At 43.9% G+C, this 19,869-nt stretch overlaps 6 protein-coding genes across 6 annotated transcripts; all 6 read left to right on the top strand.

Moving 5' to 3' along the window:
* Positions 1-1,666: 1,666 nt before the first annotated feature.
* On the top strand, positions 1,667-2,992 carry DFL_008078 (uncharacterized protein; the record flags this gene model as incomplete). Its single annotated transcript, XM_067637760.1, has 2 exons — positions 1,667-2,073; positions 2,146-2,992. 2 exons carry the CDS (start codon positions 1,667-1,669, stop codon positions 2,990-2,992), a joined length of 1,254 nt encoding a protein of 417 aa, XP_067485716.1.
* A 1,061-nt stretch (positions 2,993-4,053) lies between these two features.
* On the top strand, positions 4,054-4,887 carry DFL_008077 (uncharacterized protein; the record flags this gene model as incomplete). The annotated part of the gene is made up of 1 exon (XM_067637759.1): positions 4,054-4,887. One exon carries the CDS (start codon positions 4,054-4,056, stop codon positions 4,885-4,887), a length of 834 nt encoding a protein of 277 aa, XP_067485715.1.
* A 3,342-nt stretch (positions 4,888-8,229) lies between these two features.
* On the top strand, positions 8,230-9,714 carry DFL_008076 (uncharacterized protein; the record flags this gene model as incomplete). The annotated part of the gene is made up of 2 exons (XM_067637758.1): positions 8,230-8,489; positions 8,559-9,714. 2 exons carry the CDS (start codon positions 8,230-8,232, stop codon positions 9,712-9,714), a joined length of 1,416 nt encoding a protein of 471 aa, XP_067485714.1.
* A 223-nt stretch (positions 9,715-9,937) lies between these two features.
* DFL_008075 (uncharacterized protein) lies at positions 9,938-10,387 on the top strand (the record flags this gene model as incomplete). The annotated part of the gene is made up of 4 exons (XM_067637757.1): positions 9,938-9,950; positions 10,012-10,040; positions 10,155-10,191; positions 10,251-10,387. The coding sequence occupies 4 exons, from the start codon at positions 9,938-9,940 to the stop codon at positions 10,385-10,387; spliced, it is 216 nt and encodes a 71-aa protein (XP_067485713.1).
* Positions 10,388-12,495: 2,108 nt separating this feature from the next.
* On the top strand, positions 12,496-14,569 carry DFL_008074 (uncharacterized protein; the record flags this gene model as incomplete). Its single annotated transcript, XM_067637756.1, has 2 exons — positions 12,496-12,892; positions 12,963-14,569. The coding sequence occupies 2 exons, from the start codon at positions 12,496-12,498 to the stop codon at positions 14,567-14,569; spliced, it is 2,004 nt and encodes a 667-aa protein (XP_067485712.1).
* Positions 14,570-18,720: 4,151 nt separating this feature from the next.
* Positions 18,721-19,664, top strand: DFL_008073 (uncharacterized protein; the record flags this gene model as incomplete). Its single annotated transcript, XM_067637755.1, has 4 exons — positions 18,721-18,760; positions 18,835-18,894; positions 18,958-18,994; positions 19,052-19,664. 4 exons carry the CDS (start codon positions 18,721-18,723, stop codon positions 19,662-19,664), a joined length of 750 nt encoding a protein of 249 aa, XP_067485711.1.
* Positions 19,665-19,869: the final 205 nt, after the last annotated feature.

Raw genomic sequence — 19,869 nt, 5'->3', positions numbered from 1 at the left:
AGAATGGAAAGGGAAAGTCTGAGTGTGATCTTCTACTCGACACTCTCGATAGCATTCGTGAACAATGGAAAACCTCACATCCGGCTATGGAACATCTCAAAACCTCTCTTATTACAACGATCGCAGTCTGGGATGAACGAAGAGCCTACTATGCTTCTGTTTTCAACGGCGGAAAAAGTATTCACCGAGTCGTCGGACGGTTTCAACGTCATAGGCCCGGAAAAACACCAATCGACCTTTGCCTCGTACTTTGGAAAGAGATGTATATCAGTGGACGAGAGAAAGCACATCTTCGCGATACACATCGATATAGAGTCAAAGAAATTTGTGGCCCTGATGAGAAATTGGATATTGTTAGGATTAGGTGGTGCGCTTCTTGGGAGCCGGGCAAGAATCTTCCAAGGCATCTTCAAGGCTTGGATGAGTTTTCAGCACACGTAAAGGGTGCAAGGGCTATTGGCGACGATGTTCCTAATTTTGAGATTGGCGTTGGAAGTTATGATGCAGGGCCGTACTGTTGCTGTGACTTGCATCCTTTCGACTGATGATCTTGAGGAGGTTTTCTTCTTCGAATTTCGAATTTCTCAGCCCGACAACGGGTCTACCCTTGCAACCTGGTCTTTTGTTTTCCTTTTTTTCTATAACAATTTTTCTTCTAGACACGGCGTTTAGGGTCTTCATTGGGTTATGTCATTTCTTAGACTTCTCATCGGGGTGGTAATATAGATATGTTTTTTCTGCTCCTTGCGTTTATCACCGCCGCTGCCCCTCCTTGTCAAGAATGTCCCCAAATGCAAGCGCTACACTAATAGCCCCCAAATATTTGTTTAGAGTAATCACGTCCTTTTGCAATTGCTTGCTTGTTTCGTTTCATGGACTTCTTGCAACGTTTGCCATTTACACATATCATCAGGGAGCGAGCGCATTACATTATGCTTCGATATCATTATATTAGAGAGCAAATGCAGGAACAAATTTTTATATCACTCTATACCGTTTCTACTATCCCATTCCACCGTTAAATCTATAGAAATTTCACATCTCGCTAGCTTCCGCTTCGAACTCGAATTCTCGGGTGCAGGAACCCATCCCAACTATTGGGGAGGGTTTGGTCTGACCGAACCCCGCCGGCTGCCAACCGAGCGTGCCAACAACCAATACACTTGTTCCAGCAGCGATGTGACAGCCTTGCATATGCAGAATATCCGCACCAACCCCAAACTGATATTTCAAGGCTATATGACTACCGTTGACCCATTTTCCCACTGCACTGCAACAGGCTAAAGGAAAGGCTACTAGAGAGTATTCGCAATTCGAATCGTGTCCCCCGCGCCACGTGTCTGCGTGCAAAACGAGACAACGCACGCCCTGCCAGCGCCATTCAGCGCATGTCTGGAATATAACAGCAAAGTCGACGCACTGCGATGCTGTAAAATGCTGGCCCTCGTGCATATATGCATATCGATGGGACTAAAGAGGCTTAAACCTTTGCGGGAAATCGAAATTTTCTAATGATTGTTTTTATCGGCTTTTTCTTGGAATATTTACTGCAACTTCGGCATCCAGGTCATCAAATATATAAGGAAGTGGGTAAAGCTTCGCAAGCCGCATCTCGATAGCCAGAAGTCGCATGTTTTTAGAAAATCATAAATTATAACCCCTCACGATGGCGGCAACTCAAGTTTTCATTAATCCGTTTCAAACGAAGTTCGAGAAAAAACCGATACTCTTGGCGCCAGAATTGGTATTTATCGACGAAGAGGCCGAATCGGATTTTACAGAACCAGAGGCTGAGGCGGCGAAAGCAATGGCTCCTTCACGGCCCAGCTCCGCAGTAGACCCATTGAGCAAGAGGAAGAACCAGAACGGCGTGGCTGCAGACAATGTCAATTCTATAACTAAATCAGATTCTCATTCAGCAATGGATGTCGATAAACCAGAGAGTTTGACCAAGACAATGTCGGAGGAAACTCAGGCAACCACCGTGGACCCTGCCAAACGAGTAAAGCTTGATATTCCACCAAAGGGTCCCGCTATGGATGGGAAACTATCGACAAAAGATCGAATGCCACCGTAAGAACCTTAAATATCTATATAGAAGAATTGGTGATATAGAATCAGCCTAATTTCCCCATTTTGATATAGACGTATTCGAAGGGCAAGCACTAGTATTTTCTCCCATTCGACGACTGAAGCGCCCCAATTGAAATCCCCAATGCAATCCCCATTACAATCCCCCCAGCAGCCCCAACCCCGGTCTAATAGACTATTCAGTATGCCCAACGTTCGTGCCGAGTCCTTAAGTCCTCCACCAATACTCCGCCGCTCCACCACACTACGTAACGGGCCTCCACCACCCCCAAAGCCACTATTCCGAGGACTCCAACGGCGACCAACAACCCCTGCTGAATCGCAAGGTACCCGACCAGTCCAGCGGGTTAGCTCTATCATCCTACCATCACTCGATATTAAGCAAAATTCCAGAGGACGGATGTGCCGTGAGAGCGAGCTCCTACTAGACCTTTTCAACATCTTTAGAGACCAATGGCCGGACAGACCGTACGCAGTCATGAACCAATTACGCAATTCGCTTCTCTTATCATTGGCGGTATTTGACGACGATTATGCAAAGCCGCCATTTGCATCAGAACACGGTGGAGCTTCGTCGATAAAACAGGTCGTAAGTAGATTCCGCCGGATGCGAGAAGGGAAAGAAATAATAGATTTGTGTCTGGTTATCTGGGAACCTACATGTATGAGCTATCGGGAACAAAGTGTCCTACAAGAGACTCATAGATATAAGCCGAGGTATTCTGGAAGATCGAATGAATGGCAAGGGGCACAGAAGGTTATATGGTATCCGTCATGGGAACCAACAAAAAATGTTCCAGAGGGTATGGCGGATAGGTTTTCGAGCGAAAGAGATAGGATATGGAAACAAGATAAGGAATTGACCTTCGAGGCTGTAGTTGCAGACGGGGACTGGTGTTAATGGCGTAATATGGCATTTACATGCATAAATTCTCTTTTTTCCTTTATAGACACACTGTCACTGTCTTCTGGTTAGGACATGTTGCAATTTCAGTTAGAGTTTCGGTCCGGAGTTTTTATTTTTGTATTCCATCCACTTGTTAAATTTGAACACAAATTCCGAGTTCACATTTCGACTTTAACCAGTTAATAGCTGCTAAAAAGAGCTCCCTATCTACGATATCACGCTACTAAATTATACTACATTTAATCAAATACCTACTTCTTTTATCATAATCTTCCTTTTTTTAATCTTGGAACTGTTTGCCGACGATAATAATTTGCCAGTTAAATTTCAACAACGCAGAGCATACATATGCAATCTGCAACATGGCGCATAACGCAACCTAATTTTTTGGAAGTTCGATAAATCGATAGCCGCAAAAGTTCAAAAATACGGCACAAGTAAAAGAAATTGGTCTAATGGAATAGCGGAAGTTGCCTTTACGGAAGATCACAAAGTGAGTACTCTATGCAGGCCGACTTTCCAAATTGAAACATTGACTGCGGAAGGAGTCACACACAAACCGCTTTTTGTGTGTCGTGGCGGTGTATCAAAAGACGTACAGATGCACACTTTCCGCCAAACCGTCCGTTGGTGAACGGAAGCATGCGAAGTCCCGACCGGTTAGGTGAGACCAGTTGGGTTGAGGATCTTGTCTATATAAGACATTGGATAATGTATAGGTCAATCCCACCTTGAGTTTTTGCTTTAGACCCAACATGAATTTGTTCATTGATTACAAGCGCCAGAATAATTGGCCTGAAGAGTCCGTGATTGTTTAGGAAATCAATACATACCCCGTGGCAACCTACGAGATCGACTCTTAGTCTCGAGAAGCGCTGCCTATTACTACTATAAAATCCTCCAAACGATCAAGCTTTTGTTCTATACTGCATCGTATGTCATCCCAAGAAACCAACGCTTTTCCGAGGACGCCGCTTCAACTATCGAAACCGTCCGGAGTCGAAAAGCATTAGCTTCCACCTGGCGCCAAAGGACCCGAAGACGAAAGAAGAACAATGAGAGAAGATGAAGTAGAGGAAGTCATTTCGATCCTTGCCAAAAAGCTTCCAGCAGAGTTGGTCTTCGAAATAATGGAAATGGCGAGTTATGTTCACCATACCACAATTGGCATGCGAGAAGAGACAGCAATAGCGGGGAGCTTTGAATCACAAGTTTACCTAACTGCCATGATTCCAAACACACAAAGCGAGAAGGGAATTAGCAAGGTAGTCTTGAATATCAGAAGCAGGGACCAAGGAGGTAGTGGCTACCCCGAAAGCCATGGTACTTATAAAGCTGGATGGAGCTGGCTTCAAGTTGAGCTGTGGAGGAATAAGTCCGATGAAAAAATATCAGACTCCATGTTAGCTGCGCTAGCCGATAAACTCAGCATAAAAGGGAAATCATATAACGGAAAGACTATTGACCAAGTTTATGAAGACTACGGCGACGAAAGTAATGATCCCGACTCCTTCTATTGCTGGCACTACTACCACGGATACAGCCAGCGCAGAGAAGAAGACGGTGATAAATACAAAGTTGGCACATGGATTTTACAGCGGAATGTCCATGCAAAGCCCGAGTTTACGGATCATGAGATCGTTTGGGACTCGAGAGTAGATGAGCCCAGTGTTGATAACGTTCCCTTGCAGGAAAGGGATTTACAGTACAGGGATGAAGTAAAGTGGAATGGAATTGTAAGATTTTGGGAGAATGGTCATGTTGCAAATGGGCAATTTGCCAGAGAGTTGAAGCCTGGTGATGAGATTCGGGTTGTGATGAGGGCGATGTTTCCGGCGTGGTCTTGTATCGTAGAGAAGTGTAAGATAGAATGTTGGTGGAATCTTTGAGATGGGCAAGAAGTTGAATCTGTATTTTTCTTGCTTGTATTACTCAGAACAATCGCGATCGTGGTAGGTCTCTCGACTAGATTCTTAATGTGTCGATCAGTATAATATAGAAGCGACAGGAGTAGAATGTATGAGCAAAATGTATTAACAAACTCCATACTTCAATGAAAACATTTTCAACAAATTCTCAAATTAGCTATTTCACGCGATGTAATACACGTAATCACATGAGATTTAAACTCATCCCCACGAGCCCACCCACGGGCTGCAATCATAATTCGCAACTTATACCACAATTGTTGGATTTTTGACAAGGGTCCTGATTGCAGGCGATGAGCTCATAGTTGGTGTACGTGGATTCCGCATATGGCTGAAAAGGTATATCCCGCGCTAACGAATGCTAGATATTACACTAGTTGTACAAGGCTGTACCGTTAGATCCTTTCTGTGGGCATTCTATCGAACTTATTACTTTATGTAGCTGCAGGCCAGAAAGGATTCATTTAGCGTCTTGGGAAGGATGTTCTTTTAGAGTCATTTACCCGCTGTGAGGCTATAAAATACCCTTCCTGGGGCCTCCGACCATAGTTATTCAATCTCCATCAGCTCCAATCTAAGGAATTAAGGAACTCGGTCTATATCACCAAAGCTCTATCCTTTCAAAACAATTATTCCTCTTCACATCCTTAAATAACTACATTCATACCATCCTCTTCAAAATGGCAGAAGTAGAAGTCCAACCAATCCCCACAGGAGAAGTCCACCCTCCGAAGTCGCAAACCTCTCCGAATTCAACGAGATAATCAACCAAAACAAACTCACCGCCGTCGATTTCTACACCACCTGGTGTCCTCCATGCAAAACCTTCGCTCCGGTATTTACTAAATATGCTGGAGAATTTACCAAGGTAAATTTCGTCAAGGCCCATATCGAAAGGGCTGTTGATGTTGGAAGGGAGTATGAGATTACTTCGATTCCTACAATTAAGGTGTTTAGGAATGGGAAAGTTATTGAGGGGCATGATGATTTGAATCCTCCGGAGCTGAAGCCAAAGCTGCAGTCTTTGTTGAAGGCATAAATTGTTTACTTTGTATGGGGTAGGGTGTGACCACTTCGTGGAGTCTAGGGACGAGACTAGGGCAGGGTTATCAGTTGGATAAATTTACTAGGGAGTTTAAAGGTATTTGATTTTGATATATCTCTCTGCACCTATATTCTGTAACTAGATGCGCCTAAAAATAGACAGTCTTCTCTATACTATTCGAGCGCATTTCTTGTTACAATACTTTCACTCATTGAGATACAAATATATAAGGCCCAAGCCACCGTAATACAAACTAGATATACATTCGTATCGCTATCCTAAGAAAATTAACCAATTCTATAGATCTAGTTTCTTCTCGCCCTATATCTACGATTTCCTTTCTGCATTCCTCCTCTTTTTATAATAAGTCCTAGTTCCTCTTCAAAAACCTGTAACTTTTCTATATTTTGATGACTCTGGGAAGCTTCCTCAGAATCGGGTTCCGTAGCCAAGTTCTACTCTTCTTTAGGGACTGGCGGCCTTGGGGATTCAATAACCACAACTTCCACACTGCTATTAGAACCCCTAGCCGCTTCAACCGCCGGTACCGCAGATTGTGGCAAAGTCTCCACTGCCATCGTAGAACTAGCATACCTCCACCCCGGCCCTTCCTCCCAGGTCCAAACCTATCATAAACAATCCTCGACCCAGGCTCCCTTCTCGGTGCCGGTTCAATAACCACCAAATCCCCAACGTTCTTCTCCTTTAATCCACGTCGATGTCGTCCACATAGTCCAAGAAGTCGGCTACATATAAATTGGAAAGGTAGTCGGTGGCTCCGGTAGTGGGGTAATATAAATTACCTCCCATTCTTCCTGTTGGCGACAGACGAGAGAGTTCGATGGGTTTTATACTAATTTGGACGGTTTGGGTGAGGCGGGTGGAGGGTTGGAGGGTTGGAGGGGGCCGGCGATGGGGGCGATTGTTAGATGTTGTGAGGAAGGGAGGGAGGCTACGCGAATGGGGCCGAGGCCGCCGCGGATGAAGTCGCTTTTTGGGGGTCGAGGATTGGGAGGGGTGGAAAGGAGGGTTTGAATGGAAATTCGTTACTGTCGAGTTGGACTACACGTCTGGGTCTGTTGATTTCGGGTCCCGTGGGTCAGCTGAAGGTTATGGGGCCTCCTAAGGGGATCACAGAACCTCTTGGGGGGGGGGGTGCTTCCCCGCGATAGTGTCCTGATCATCACTAGGAGGAGTCTGTTTCATAGGTAGAATTTCACCGGAAATAAGTGAGATATGAAAAAATAAAAGCACAAAAGGTATAATTGTGTAGAGTTTTGAATGCATGGCTAGAACTTTTGCTACAAAGATAGTGAAAGTATAAGATTCGTTAGGGAAAGCCACTAGGGCGTGTCGTTCAATCCGTTTCAAGTTTTTGATATAGTCCGGAATATATTGAAGAAGTTATCTGTCAAAATAAACTACTAGCAAGATGTTACGTTCAGTCTTGTTGGGCCTGTTATATAAGTGTCAGCCTAGCAAGCCCGTAAAGACGATAGATCTGTTGAATATTATACGAAGCGGCAGTGCATGTTTCTAATCCATCCTTCAGATATTCCTTACATAGCACAGAAGTCTTATGATGCTGAAGATATTGCACACATCAGGTCGACCCCTCGTATCTTAGAGAAATATCCTGAGACTAACTCCTCTTGAGGGCCGCGACGAGATCTCGATAAGCACTCTCAAACCTTTGTAACAGACATTCTCTAGATTTTTATCTTTATGATAATCACCCAAACCTGAGAACATTTCGTCAACGGCTGGATCAATAAACCCAAGAGAGATAATATATTTTCTGAATTTAAAAGTGCAGTATCAGATTCTAGAATTCTGATTGCGGGCTTGAAACTGGTCCCGATTTTATTTTCAGAGAGGTTTCTGAGACCTCCCAATTGGGCAGCTAGGTGGATGTGTTGAGGTGTTGCAATTCATCCGTTTGTCCCTATATTTCCTATTACGGATATGACCTCACCAGCTCGTTCACTCTTTAGTAACCCATCATGAAGTTTTGCAGGGTGAAGGTCCGACTCACGGAGAAATCATAAACTTAAATCTTGCGTTTATGGTTTAGCCTCAATCTCATTTTGGTTTTGATTTTAAGTATAATTTTAACTTTTTTTTTTTTGTTGTCGTAATTATATAAATACAGCTTGCGAAGCGCTTCAATCTGTCTCGAAGTCACAAACAGTTTAGATCCAGATCTTGCATCTTGACACGAGAACCTTTCCCCGATATTGGTACATGAAACTCGCGCGATGCAACAAAACAGAAACGTTCAAAACTTCCAGACTGGAAGCCGCCGCGATCCCTTCCAGAAGTTCCCCGCTGAACTCAATATCCTGATAATCAAAGGCCTCGGAAGGAACGACCTCTACAGCCTTTCGCGGTGCTCGAGACTATGTTACTTGTTATGCTTCCCACTACGGTTCGACGCGAGCACAATTACTCTAACCGAAGAATCAATCAAGCTATTCCAGGACGGTGGTATCTGCGAGGAATACCGAGATGGTATTCGGTATGTGAGAAAATAATGTTTTATAAATTTATCATGACCCTTGATGGAAATTATATTGATTACATTTAGATCCGTACACTTTTCCAAACCATGGGTTTGGGAAAAGGTCGCCGCGGGGAACAAATATTATCAACCAGCTGCAGACTGTGGTATTTCCGCCGAACAAATCATTACCCGGCTTCGGGTCTGGACAAATACTCTGAACCTCTTCCCCAACACTCGAGAGCTTTATGTCTCTTATATCATACCACCAGCGGTAGAGAATAATATTTATACCGCGATATTCAGTTCCATTGCAACTCAACCATTCTACAATGCTCTCGAGAGCCTAGAGTTTCAGATCTATAAGGACAAGGATATTGGCTGCCCGCCAGATTCTGATGTTCATCCACAATATGAAGACACCTTTTCGGAATTATCACTAGAAAACCAGGAATTTTTGGGTACAAAAATCGCAAATGACGAAATAGACGAGCTTATTCGAACGAAAGCACTGAAACTATCATCCTTAACTGAGGCAAGAATCTCGGTGAATGGTCTTCGCACGCCTTTAATCACTTCCAAGTCAACATCCTGGGAAGGATCCACCTTTTACTATATCCCCCTCACGCTGGCACCAAATTTACAACATCTACAGATAGAAACCATGAAAGAGAGTGAAGACCGTACTAAACCGTCTAATCCCAATGATAGTCTTCTCGAAATCTTTAAGAAATATCAAGAAAACCCATATCCTAACCCAAACTCCATCCATCCCTTCCACTCAGTCACGGTACTCCAATATCTAAACAACGGGACCCCAAGCAAGGAAGAAATCGATTCACTCTCACAAATATTCCCAGACCTCGAAGTTCTAGAAATATCCCAACTCGAACAATCAAAAAGGGATACTTTCCACCTCTGCCCAGAGCACGAAAGAGACAATCGGTACGACGGGGTTGGGAAATTAAAGCATCTGGCGGATTTAACAATGCCATGGCCGGCATATGAGTTCGCTGGGTCGATTGATCCTGCTGATTTATCGGGATGGGTTTATAGGTGGATACAAGATGAAGCAGGCAGATTGGAAGTAGTTGTATTTGAGGGAACGAGGTACGTTATGAGTCCTGGACGGAGAGACGAGATTAGGGTTACTTTTGAGGTTGATGCGACGAAGTTGGAAGTGGATATGAAGGGGGATACGTGGAGGTTGAGGTATGGGGATATAGATCCTGAGAGTGATTAGGAGATAGAGTATTGGATCAGCAATTTATCCCGCAGCCGAATCAAATCCCCTATTCATTCTTTTCTTTGTAACTTTAACCTTAGCTTAGTCAAGAAACTGTTCTAGAGAGGGCGGGAACTCGAACTGGATCAGTTAGTCAACTTGTGTTGGCGATGTGAAATTCATCCTTTTGTAAACCACTTGCGCAACACAAAGTCACTGGAGCCACTGGAAAATTCTGCAAATGAGACTGCTTGGTATGCCATCAACTTTGAACTTCGAAAGGCGCATGCACGTGGCTAACGAGTCAAAATACAGTCTCAGCTGGTAGCAGTTCGAAAAACAAGGTTGAAAAGTTCGGCAGCCTGGCATAGCTCCAGTAGTCCTTAACGAATGATGCTCCCGGTCACCATCTACCGTCGGCCGACTCTATCGGCTCTGCTCAAACTCGCGACAATTAGAGCAAGGCCGTTAAAAAGATCTTTCAACATATCAACGGTTAATATCCCGCTAGACCAGGTTAACCCAACAGACAAAGATAACATTGTCTACTACAGTTTCAACCTTTCAGAACCCCTCCCAGTCCCAAACCCCACAGTCACAATCTCAATCTGGGACAGCATCCAAAGACACTGGAACCCCTGCGAAACCAAGGACATCAAACTCAGATTCGGAAATAGCAGAATCCTACTAGAAAAACAAGTCGAATTTCCCGATTGGGTTTCCACAACAAATGAAACCAAATCTCAATTTGCTCCTGTCTGCTCTATTGAATGGAGAAATAAGGAAACAGAGCTTATGCCCGCCTTCATCGAAAACGTCTATACTTCTACCACCATTAAACAATTAAAAAATGGCATGCCAACTCCATGCCAACCAATATTTTACTTCGGCTTAAACCGCAGAGGACAAGTCGGCAGGGCCAAAAAAAGCTCAATACCCTTCGAGAATACGCTAGAGACTGAAGCAGCTCTAAGATCATTACTTTCTCTTCGGGACAAAATTGAGGACGGCTTTACATCGATCATGTATCCAGATGCAATATGGATGCGTCTAGAATGTAAAGAGCCTGTCGATAGGAGTATTGCGGCGGAGATATTATTAGGGACTGGTGTGAAACGGTTTCAGTTAATAACTGAATTGGCGTTACCCTGTCGTGGGAAAACGCCATTTTTGCAGGGTGACGGAAGGTTTGAACTTTTGAAGGATGAAAACAGAGTTGGAGGGGAAGCGAAAGGGCCATCTAAGCCTCTACAGCCTGATGAAAGAAGAGGGAAGACAAGAGAGCGGGTGCTGTCTCGAAAGGGTGGTCAAGGGGGAGAGGGGGAGAAAGAATTAGGCGAGGCTTTGGCTAAGAAATGGAAGGCACTGGGTGCTTCTGCGAAAACGGCGAGCCTTCGGAAAAAGAATTGGAAAAATCCAAAGAGCAAGTAGTGTGAGCTTGCAATTGAGTTGTACCGAGAAGATAGTCTTCCCTCCCAATAATTCGGAGTAGCTGGGGCATAGGAATTATTTCCTGATCGATATATTTATTCACAATGATATCTCTATATTACTCGTTCCATTAGTAGTCAAGCCTAACCGAAATCTTTCAAGTGGCAGTGTAGAATAGAATCATGGAGCAAATTTCCAGGTAGCCTTTGCGATGTTGATACCAAAAAATGGACCTGGATGTATGCATCCTATAACGTTAATCCCGATATGATAAAACTCCCATACCAAAGCTTTGTCTCGTCGCCAGACGATATCAACTGTCGTATTGTATGTTGTTGAACCTGTTGTATTTCTTAGTTCGGTCGGATGTGACGTATTTCGACCCACAATCCGAATCGACAAGGATGCATGGCCAAACGAAACGGGGACATTCGTCAGCCGGCGTTCTTCAAGGCTTCTAAACCAGACGACTCCGCCAAGGTTATAAGCTGATTAGAATATTATGATTGGTACGAGTCGAAATAACAGGTGTATGTATATCGGATTGAATTTCAACCCTGCCACTTTTCATCACGTTATGAGAAGTAAAGGAACTCGCTGGCGCAGTCGACCATATGGCCATGTACAGAGACCTCTCCTACAGGAACACCAGCACAAAATTGCAAAAACAAATGGAGATCCTGAAGTCCAAGCTAAGACGATCCCCAAGCTCGCCCTCAAGGAGTTTGGCGCCACTAACCAACGGACAATCTGTGCCCATGCGCATATCTGTTTTGAAAGTAGAATAACGTTAAGATGCGAAATTACAAGCTTCCAAGCCCCGAAACAATCGGCCTTCGGAACTTAGTCATCTATCTGAAGATTCTAGCATCACGGATCCAATAAAAACTACAGAAGGGCGTCGATTTAGCAAATTAACCCCCCCGGAAACGAGTCTCTCCACCCAGCCCTTCGAGGAACTTTAACTCAACCTGCAACTGCAATCTTCAAACGCCGGCACTTGCGCCTCAATACTAAGCTCAGCGGGCTGCCTATGCATGCTAACTGGGCTTGTTATCTGAACCTTTTGGGTCGCGTTCTGATCAGGACTAAACCGTTTTAGATCGTATCTGGGCGATTATTTCATCAGAGGCTGTTGCGTTGGTGATTATATAAGATTCGCGGAGTATCCCAGATCAAATTGATACAATCAAACATTGAAGACACCAAGTTGGTATTGAAATATCATTTAAATATTATATTTTACGAAATACTCCTTTTCATTGAATTTATTACCATTTTTTGTTCTCTTGAACTTTCCGTTCCGTCGGGTTTCAAGGGCATCGATCTCGGCCGAACCTCGAATCTCCAACAATAACAGCACACACCATGGGGAAACAGAAAGAACCCTGTGAACACCAGCGAGACAACATTGAACTCCTCGCTCCCTCCCGCGATAGCGGCGTACAGCCTTTAGACCCCACATCTGAGAAACAATCAGATATCCCGCGAGTAGCCAAATGGGTAAACTCGCGGTCATTCGCAAAAAAAGGCGTATCCTACCTATTCTCTTCGAAAGAAGATAGGGACAGAGCACAAGGGAGAAACGCTGAGGACGATGCCGCCACACCAGCTATCCCCGAGTGTGAAATATGTAAAGAAGAGACGAAAAGGAGAAGGAAGTATAGGTGGAAACTGATTCTTACGCTGTTGTTACCGAGTTTTATGAATTCATTGGATTTGACGATTATTGCGACGGCTGTGCCGCTTATTGCTTCGGATTTTGGTAGGTTTCTGCATATAAATCCTATCTATTGTTGTTTAGGGCCCATAGGACTAACAATGTGATGAAATAGAGCGCATCAGCCAACTTTCATGGATTGTCAACGCCTTCACCCTAACCTCCACCGCCTTCGTCCCCACATACGGCCAATTCAGCGACGTCTTCGGCCGCCATTCCATGATCCAATTCGCCATCTTTTGCGTCTTAATCGGATCGTTAATATGCGCTCTCGCCAAAATATACGGTCTATTCCTCTTCGGTCGGGCCATTCAAGGTCTTGGATACGCGGGCATCACAACCCTTACCAGAATCATTCTGGCAGACAAAGTCTCGCTGAAAGAAAATTCAACGAATAATACCATTTTTGTGATTCTAAATGGTATTTCGTTTGGTGTTGGCCCGGTTATTGGCGGGTATTTGACGAATGTTGACTGGCGATGGTGTTTTTGGATTAACCTCCCCATGGCCGCGTTTTCGCATGTTGCATTGTTTTTTATAAAGAAGGAGCTACTTGGTCCACAGGCTCAGATTACAACTGACGAACACGGAAACATGATTTCCATCGAACGACATAGTTTCGTTGAAAAACTATCAGTAATAGATTACGGCGGTCTTGTTATATTCATCGTTGGCACCTGTATGTTCATCCTCGGCCTCCTCTGGGGCGGCGCCGACTACCCGTGGGCCTCCGCCGCCGTCCTAGTCCCCTTAATCATCGGCGTAATCCTCATATGTCTCTTCTTCTTCTATGAACACCTAATGGAACCAGGAAACTACATGTCCAAGGTCCTGCCCAACCAAACCGCCATGCTTCCCTGGACGCTCCTCAAAAAGCGAGACATCGGCGTCTTAAGCTTTTTGAACTTTACAACAGGAATGGCGTTATTCTCCGCCTTCTATTTCGTCAGCGTTTATTTTACGATAGTCGAAGGATATCCTCCCTGGAAAGCTGGTGTTCAGTTGTTATATTATACACCCGGGTTAGGGTTGGGGTCTTATATGGCTATGTTTATTTGCAATGTTTATCCGAAACAAACTTGGTTGCCGATGTTCCTTGGGAGTTGGATTGAACCTGTTGGGTTGGGGTTGCTGACCTATGCGCTGACGGTGAGGAATGTGGCTATGGTTAACGGGTTCCTTGCGCTTTCGGGTGTAGGGACGGGGATTAGATTCATGCCTGGGACTTTACACGCAGTTGGTATCGAGCCGAGGAGGATAGCACAGGTAGTGTCACTAATGGGCTTCGTCCTCCCGCTCGGTGGAACCCTGGGTCTAACAATGATGGGGTCGGTGTTTAACAACGAACTCGCCGCGGGATTCCGAAGAATTGGGGCGGGAACCACTGGTTTAGACGGGAAAGATACGGGGAAATCAGCGCAGAGTATAGATGAGATCCATGCTTTACCGGAGCCGATACTTAGGATGGTGGAGGAAGTGGCGAAGGAGGCTGTTGTTTGGAGTTATGTTTCTATTATTCCTCTTATTGCGCTTGCGGGGGTTGTGGCGTGCTTTTTGGGGAATGTGCAGATTACGGGGGCGAGTTTGGAGGATGTGAAGAGGAAGGGAGAGGTTGTTGATGAGCCGTATTTGTTTTGGTTGGTGAAGAATAGGAGGCGGTTGGGGAGGGGGGTGGAGGGGAATGGGCAGGAGGTGAAGGATAATAGAACTGGGGAGGCTTGAGGAGGCACAATACTTTCTAGATAGCTTGATACTTTAGTTTACGATAGTTGTAATTACGAGCATATGCTGCATTTATGAGATGAAGTATAAAAAAAATAAGTATTTAAATTGAACCTGTAATAAACTTTTCTTCTATCGTGAACTCTGTTGTGATAAAGGAAACCCTGGGTCGATATGACTTCTGCTATGAATGATCGGATGTTGTATAAAACGACTTTTCGAGGAAACGGAAATGAAAAAATTAATACCAGAAACGAAAAAAGCGCAGTAGTCAGCGCCTTTGATTCAATTGCCTGGTCGATGGCAGTGATGAAGATAATGAAATAAAACCGAAGAACGCCAGAACCGCATATACAATACAGGAAAACTCTAGCGAAATGTAGAGTGACAAAAAAAACCTAGATGGGAAAACAAATGCAGACTTTTCCTAGAGCGCCCGCAAACAAGAACTATAAATGAAGAAGTATGCAAAAGAACAATGCACAAGAAAAAAGAAAAATCAACCTCCTTAATGAAACTCCATAAATCGATAAATAAAGATAATAATGATCCGAAGACTAATCAGACTAACGACGCTGTCTGGAGTTATCGATCCAGAGAAGGTTGCCATCGACCTCGCGGAAGACTATTATTGTGGAAAGGGTTACGTCAGTTATCGTTGTCTTTGGTACGCGTGTACAATATAATAGAGCGCTTGAATCATTCCTGCTCTAGTTGTGCAGCGCAGATGTGGAGGTCAAGTCAAGAGTTTGGGGCCACACAGCTAAGCTTTGCAGGGGGTGCAGGCGAACCGATAGGCGAACTATCGATATCCACCGGGATTGATTTGATGGGTCCGCGGCACGCTCAACCTTTAATTGACGGAAAAACATCTTGTTTGAAGGGGAGAGTAATGAAGAAAAGACCAAAGGCTCTTTGATGGGTTTGAAATGATGGTTTGGAGCGGTGGAGAGGAGGTAGAGATGAGGTTTTGTTGATAGAAAGAGGAGGCGAAGTTGTAATTCAAGATAAGAGTTTCGAAGGAATCTCGTCGATGATTTCAAGTGAAGATGCGTTGAGGTGTTGAAAGAGGCTCCTGTGATATAACTTCAGATAGATTGGATATCGAACTCGAATATATATTAGTGAAGTCGAAATTGAATATCGAAAACAGTAAACCAAACTCTCCAAAAATTTAAAAGATGCCACTCTTAAATGTTTCCTCTTCATATTCAAATAGCAGCAAACGGCATGCATTTCGGGGTTAAAATACTTTCTATAACATCTCCAAGACAAAATATTCTCCAAGAAAATTTCCAAGAAATATCTGTATCTACCCAGATGTAATCTAAGAAATGATACGACAGCCAATTTACTAGGTGTGATAACCTAGTCATGATTATGTATGTATGTAGATCAATATTCTGTATCATGAATTTCACAAACTAAAAATTTTAACTCTGTGATATCTACCAAGACGGCCTGGGGGCTAGGGAAGGGCTTGGAAGCCGCCTGCATTCAGTGTAAAGTTACGCCGATGGTCAACTTGGCGGGGGGGACAGCAGGATCGCTTTTTATCATTTTTTAGGTTCGGATATTTGAGTCGAGTCAGTCAGTAATTAAATACTTAGGCAACATCTATCGAGAGAGACGCCGTTAAGCTTCAAGGTTCGCCGTACAAGTCTTGGAAGCTTTAGAGTTTATCTCGTTACCATTTAAATCTTTACATACACAAAAAGACCAAGAAAGATTGTCGGAAGGCTGTGCAAAACTCGTGAGCTGGATGGAATTGAATATCAAAATATCAGATGGAAGCTAAAACTAAGCATTGGAAGCCTTACACACACTCTCTCTTCTCTCCAATCATTGCATCGGGGTCCTCATTTTTGCCGCGCCGGGCATCAAATTTCTTGTGCGACTCTAAAATATGTTAAACTGGACGGTGAAACGCTTAGCTGTACATCGCAGAAGGGATGTTATCGTTTGGCCTCCCTTTCGACGTTTCCATGACTAAGAAACCAATGACGAGTGGATTAAATATACCAAGACATTCTAGTACCGCTATACTTCCTTTTCTTGAGAGAGGGTTTGAATACTTCTAATCGGAGATATTTTACTTGGCTGTGGAGGCACATTAAAGGAAATGCTTGGATTTCTTGGGAAAGTCTTGGGTGTAATATAATATGTTATTGCAATGAGTGCCTCATGTAAAGTATCACAAAGCTAGAATCTCAACGTTGAGAATGTTATGAGGAGATGCCGTTATGCTGCCAGTTAATCGGCTAGGATATTAATAGTCTGTACTCATCTACTGAGAGTACTACAGCATACGATGTCAACGAAAATTCCAGTCCATGTAACTAATTAATAATTCGTGATAATTATCCCGAGTGATATTATCTTATCTTAGGCCCACAAAACATCGACCGGTTTCACACTTTAATTGGAACACTAACCAGGAAAGATCAACGTTTGTCAAATTCTCGTGGGCTTGGCGCCATGGCAGCAGACACCTTTCTTCGCTGGTGTTCTACACTGTCGTACTTATATTTGTGCCATTCATTCCTTGATAGTTCTATTCGTGGTCTGGTTCTGTGCTGGACCCATGGAAGCGACGGATTGTGGGCGGAAGCTTATAACTTAGCCTATGCGATTTTCGGGCTTCTCTTCGAGTTCGCGCATATGCCGGTAGTTCACGAGCTCGCTGTCTGGCATAAATTAGTTTGGAGATTTTATGTGATCATGAAGCTTTATACATGTAAGATATCATTTGTAACATAGTAAAGAAATAGTTCTACGACGGGGTCCGATCAGTCGGCTAGAATCTTGAAATAGCCCAAAACCTTCGATACGAATACTTGAGGCCAGAGAACATGAACAAAGGCTAGATAGATTTAATTCACCATTTGAGGTAGAATTTTCTGTCCCGGAGTACATAAAGGATTATTTTCTTGTAGAATCATTCTAGAAATGTACCCTCAAGACACATTCATACTAAGGTCTGCGTCGCACAAACTATAGCTTGCGGGAACTCCCTCTTATCACAACCAGTAGGCGAACGTATAGATATCGATATACCCAAGTAAGCCAATAGCACCTGCAGTAGAACAGACCATCCATTCCGATTGATCCAGCCACCGGTTATCTGACTCTCGTTTCGACCCCCTTGCTTAAACCTGCGTTCGTACATAGTAAAAAACAACAGCCTCTTGTGAGGGAGTCTGATGGAGGCATACCACGATGTTAACTTATCGTATTTGTTCCGAAACATCTCCTTGTTTCTATAGCTCTAGAAAAATCGACGGATAAGCCAAGGAATATTGGTCTACTAGGCTCTAGCTGTCATCAGTCGTATTGGAAGTCATGCTTTTAGCACATCATGTGTTTTCTGACTATGTAATTAGTCTACTCTTGGCAGTCATCTGGCCTATTTCACCGTCTACAGGCTTCGGTGATTCTAGAGGAGATTCTTAACACATAAGAGAATTATTAGTTTTTCAACACTCCAGATATCCTATTAGCCGCGAAATTACAACATCCCCTAACCCACGATCCGCGTTGCATCGTGTCGACCAACAGCCTCTCCACCAACCCCGGCCTAAGCTTCACATCTGGCCGCAATGATCCCGTCTGGATCCACAGCAATCCATATACCTCATGGCCACATTTTAAAAGGCTTAATGATAATCTAGAAACCCATACTATTATCGCCGGAGTAGGTGTTACTGGAATCTCGACCGCATACGAGCTAGTCAAGAAGGGTGTTAAAGTGGTTCTTATCGATGCTGGGGAAGTGGCTTCTGGTGAATCTGGAAGGAGTAATGGGATACTGGGGGATGAAGTGGGGATGAAGTGGCATGATATTATTAAACGTTCGTATCTAACTGTAATCGAGTGAGTGTGCGTAGCTAATAACGGCTGAAGTGCATGGTTTTGAAAACGCCAAATTAGTATACGAGAGCCACCGATACGCTATTAAGAGAGTACAAGAAATTACAAAAGAATTAAATATCGAATGCGACTTTATACAACTTCCTTGCCATATATCCCTACCTACCAAAGAAGAACTTGTCAAAGAAATAGAGGCTTATAGTGATATAGTCGGGCTCGATGAAGCACCAGCAGAAGCCCTCGTCGACGACGGGATATCAGACTCAGAAACCTTCAGAGCCATGAGCTATACGACCTTCCATCCTACGAAATATTTACATGGTATATTACGGCATCTTTATGATAGCTGTTCGGATTTGTTTTCGTGCTATACGCATACAAGGGTTAAGGCATAGATGGGAAGAATGTTTCTATCAAGGCTAAGAACTTTGTGATGGCGATGAATGCGCCTGTTCGTAAGTTAAAATGACGATAGATGTACACTAAGAGATAGGGCATTGATATCTGGAATAAAATAGGGTCACGAACTTATATCATGGCACATGGCTACTATCGGTAAGAGCCCACCTGCATAAAAACCCACAGCGAAGAATATTGCTAACGGCAAAATAGAACCTATCACATCGCAACCACAATTCCCCAAACCGAGGCCCCAGAATACATCATCCTAAGATCAACAGACATACTCAGTTTCAGTGCCTCTATCACACCCCACCCAAACCCAAATCTAAAATACCTCATCATAGCCGGCGGCAGACACAAAACAGGCCACATCGACGTCGAAGACTACGAACTCCATTTCTCAAAACTAAAGAAATGGGTATTCGAAAACTTCCCCACCGCAAACACAGAACCGGAGTATTCATGGTCAGGTCAAGTCGTCGACTCGAACGACCACTTGGCATTCATTGGCCGTGAGAAACCTGATACTAATATCTTTGTGATAACGGGGGACTGTGGAAGTGGATTGAATTATGGAATTATAGGTGCAAAGATATTAAGTGACCAAATCACTGGTAACAATAATACTTGGGAGAACATCTACGACGTAGCAAGAAAACCGAAATCTCAACTATTCGACCAAGACATCGAGAAGGTTCACTTGGAAGAACTAATCGCCAAATCTCGAGAGAGGCGAGATTACTCAACAGACATCGAAGATCTCCCACCATGCACAGGGGTAATTATATCAAAGGACAGAACGCAATATGGAATGCCACTATAAAGATGAGGAAGGGAAGACGAGACAGTTTACGGGACTTTGTCTCATGCTTATGGAGTTTTGGTGTGGGATCCGATGGAGAAGACGTTTGATTGTCCTTGTAAGTTTTATATATATCTTTTTTTGATTTGTTGGAAAGTTTGGAAGGATTGTTTCGCTGACGATGTGCGAAGTGCATGAGAGTAGGTTTGATGCTCCAACGGGGAGA

Source organism: Arthrobotrys flagrans, assembly GCF_004000055.1.
Source record: "Arthrobotrys flagrans strain CBS H-5679 chromosome Unknown unitig_1, whole genome shotgun sequence".
Classification (NCBI taxonomy): domain Eukaryota; kingdom Fungi; phylum Ascomycota; class Orbiliomycetes; order Orbiliales; family Orbiliaceae; genus Arthrobotrys; species Arthrobotrys flagrans.
This window is presented reverse-complemented; position numbering and strand designations above follow the sequence as displayed.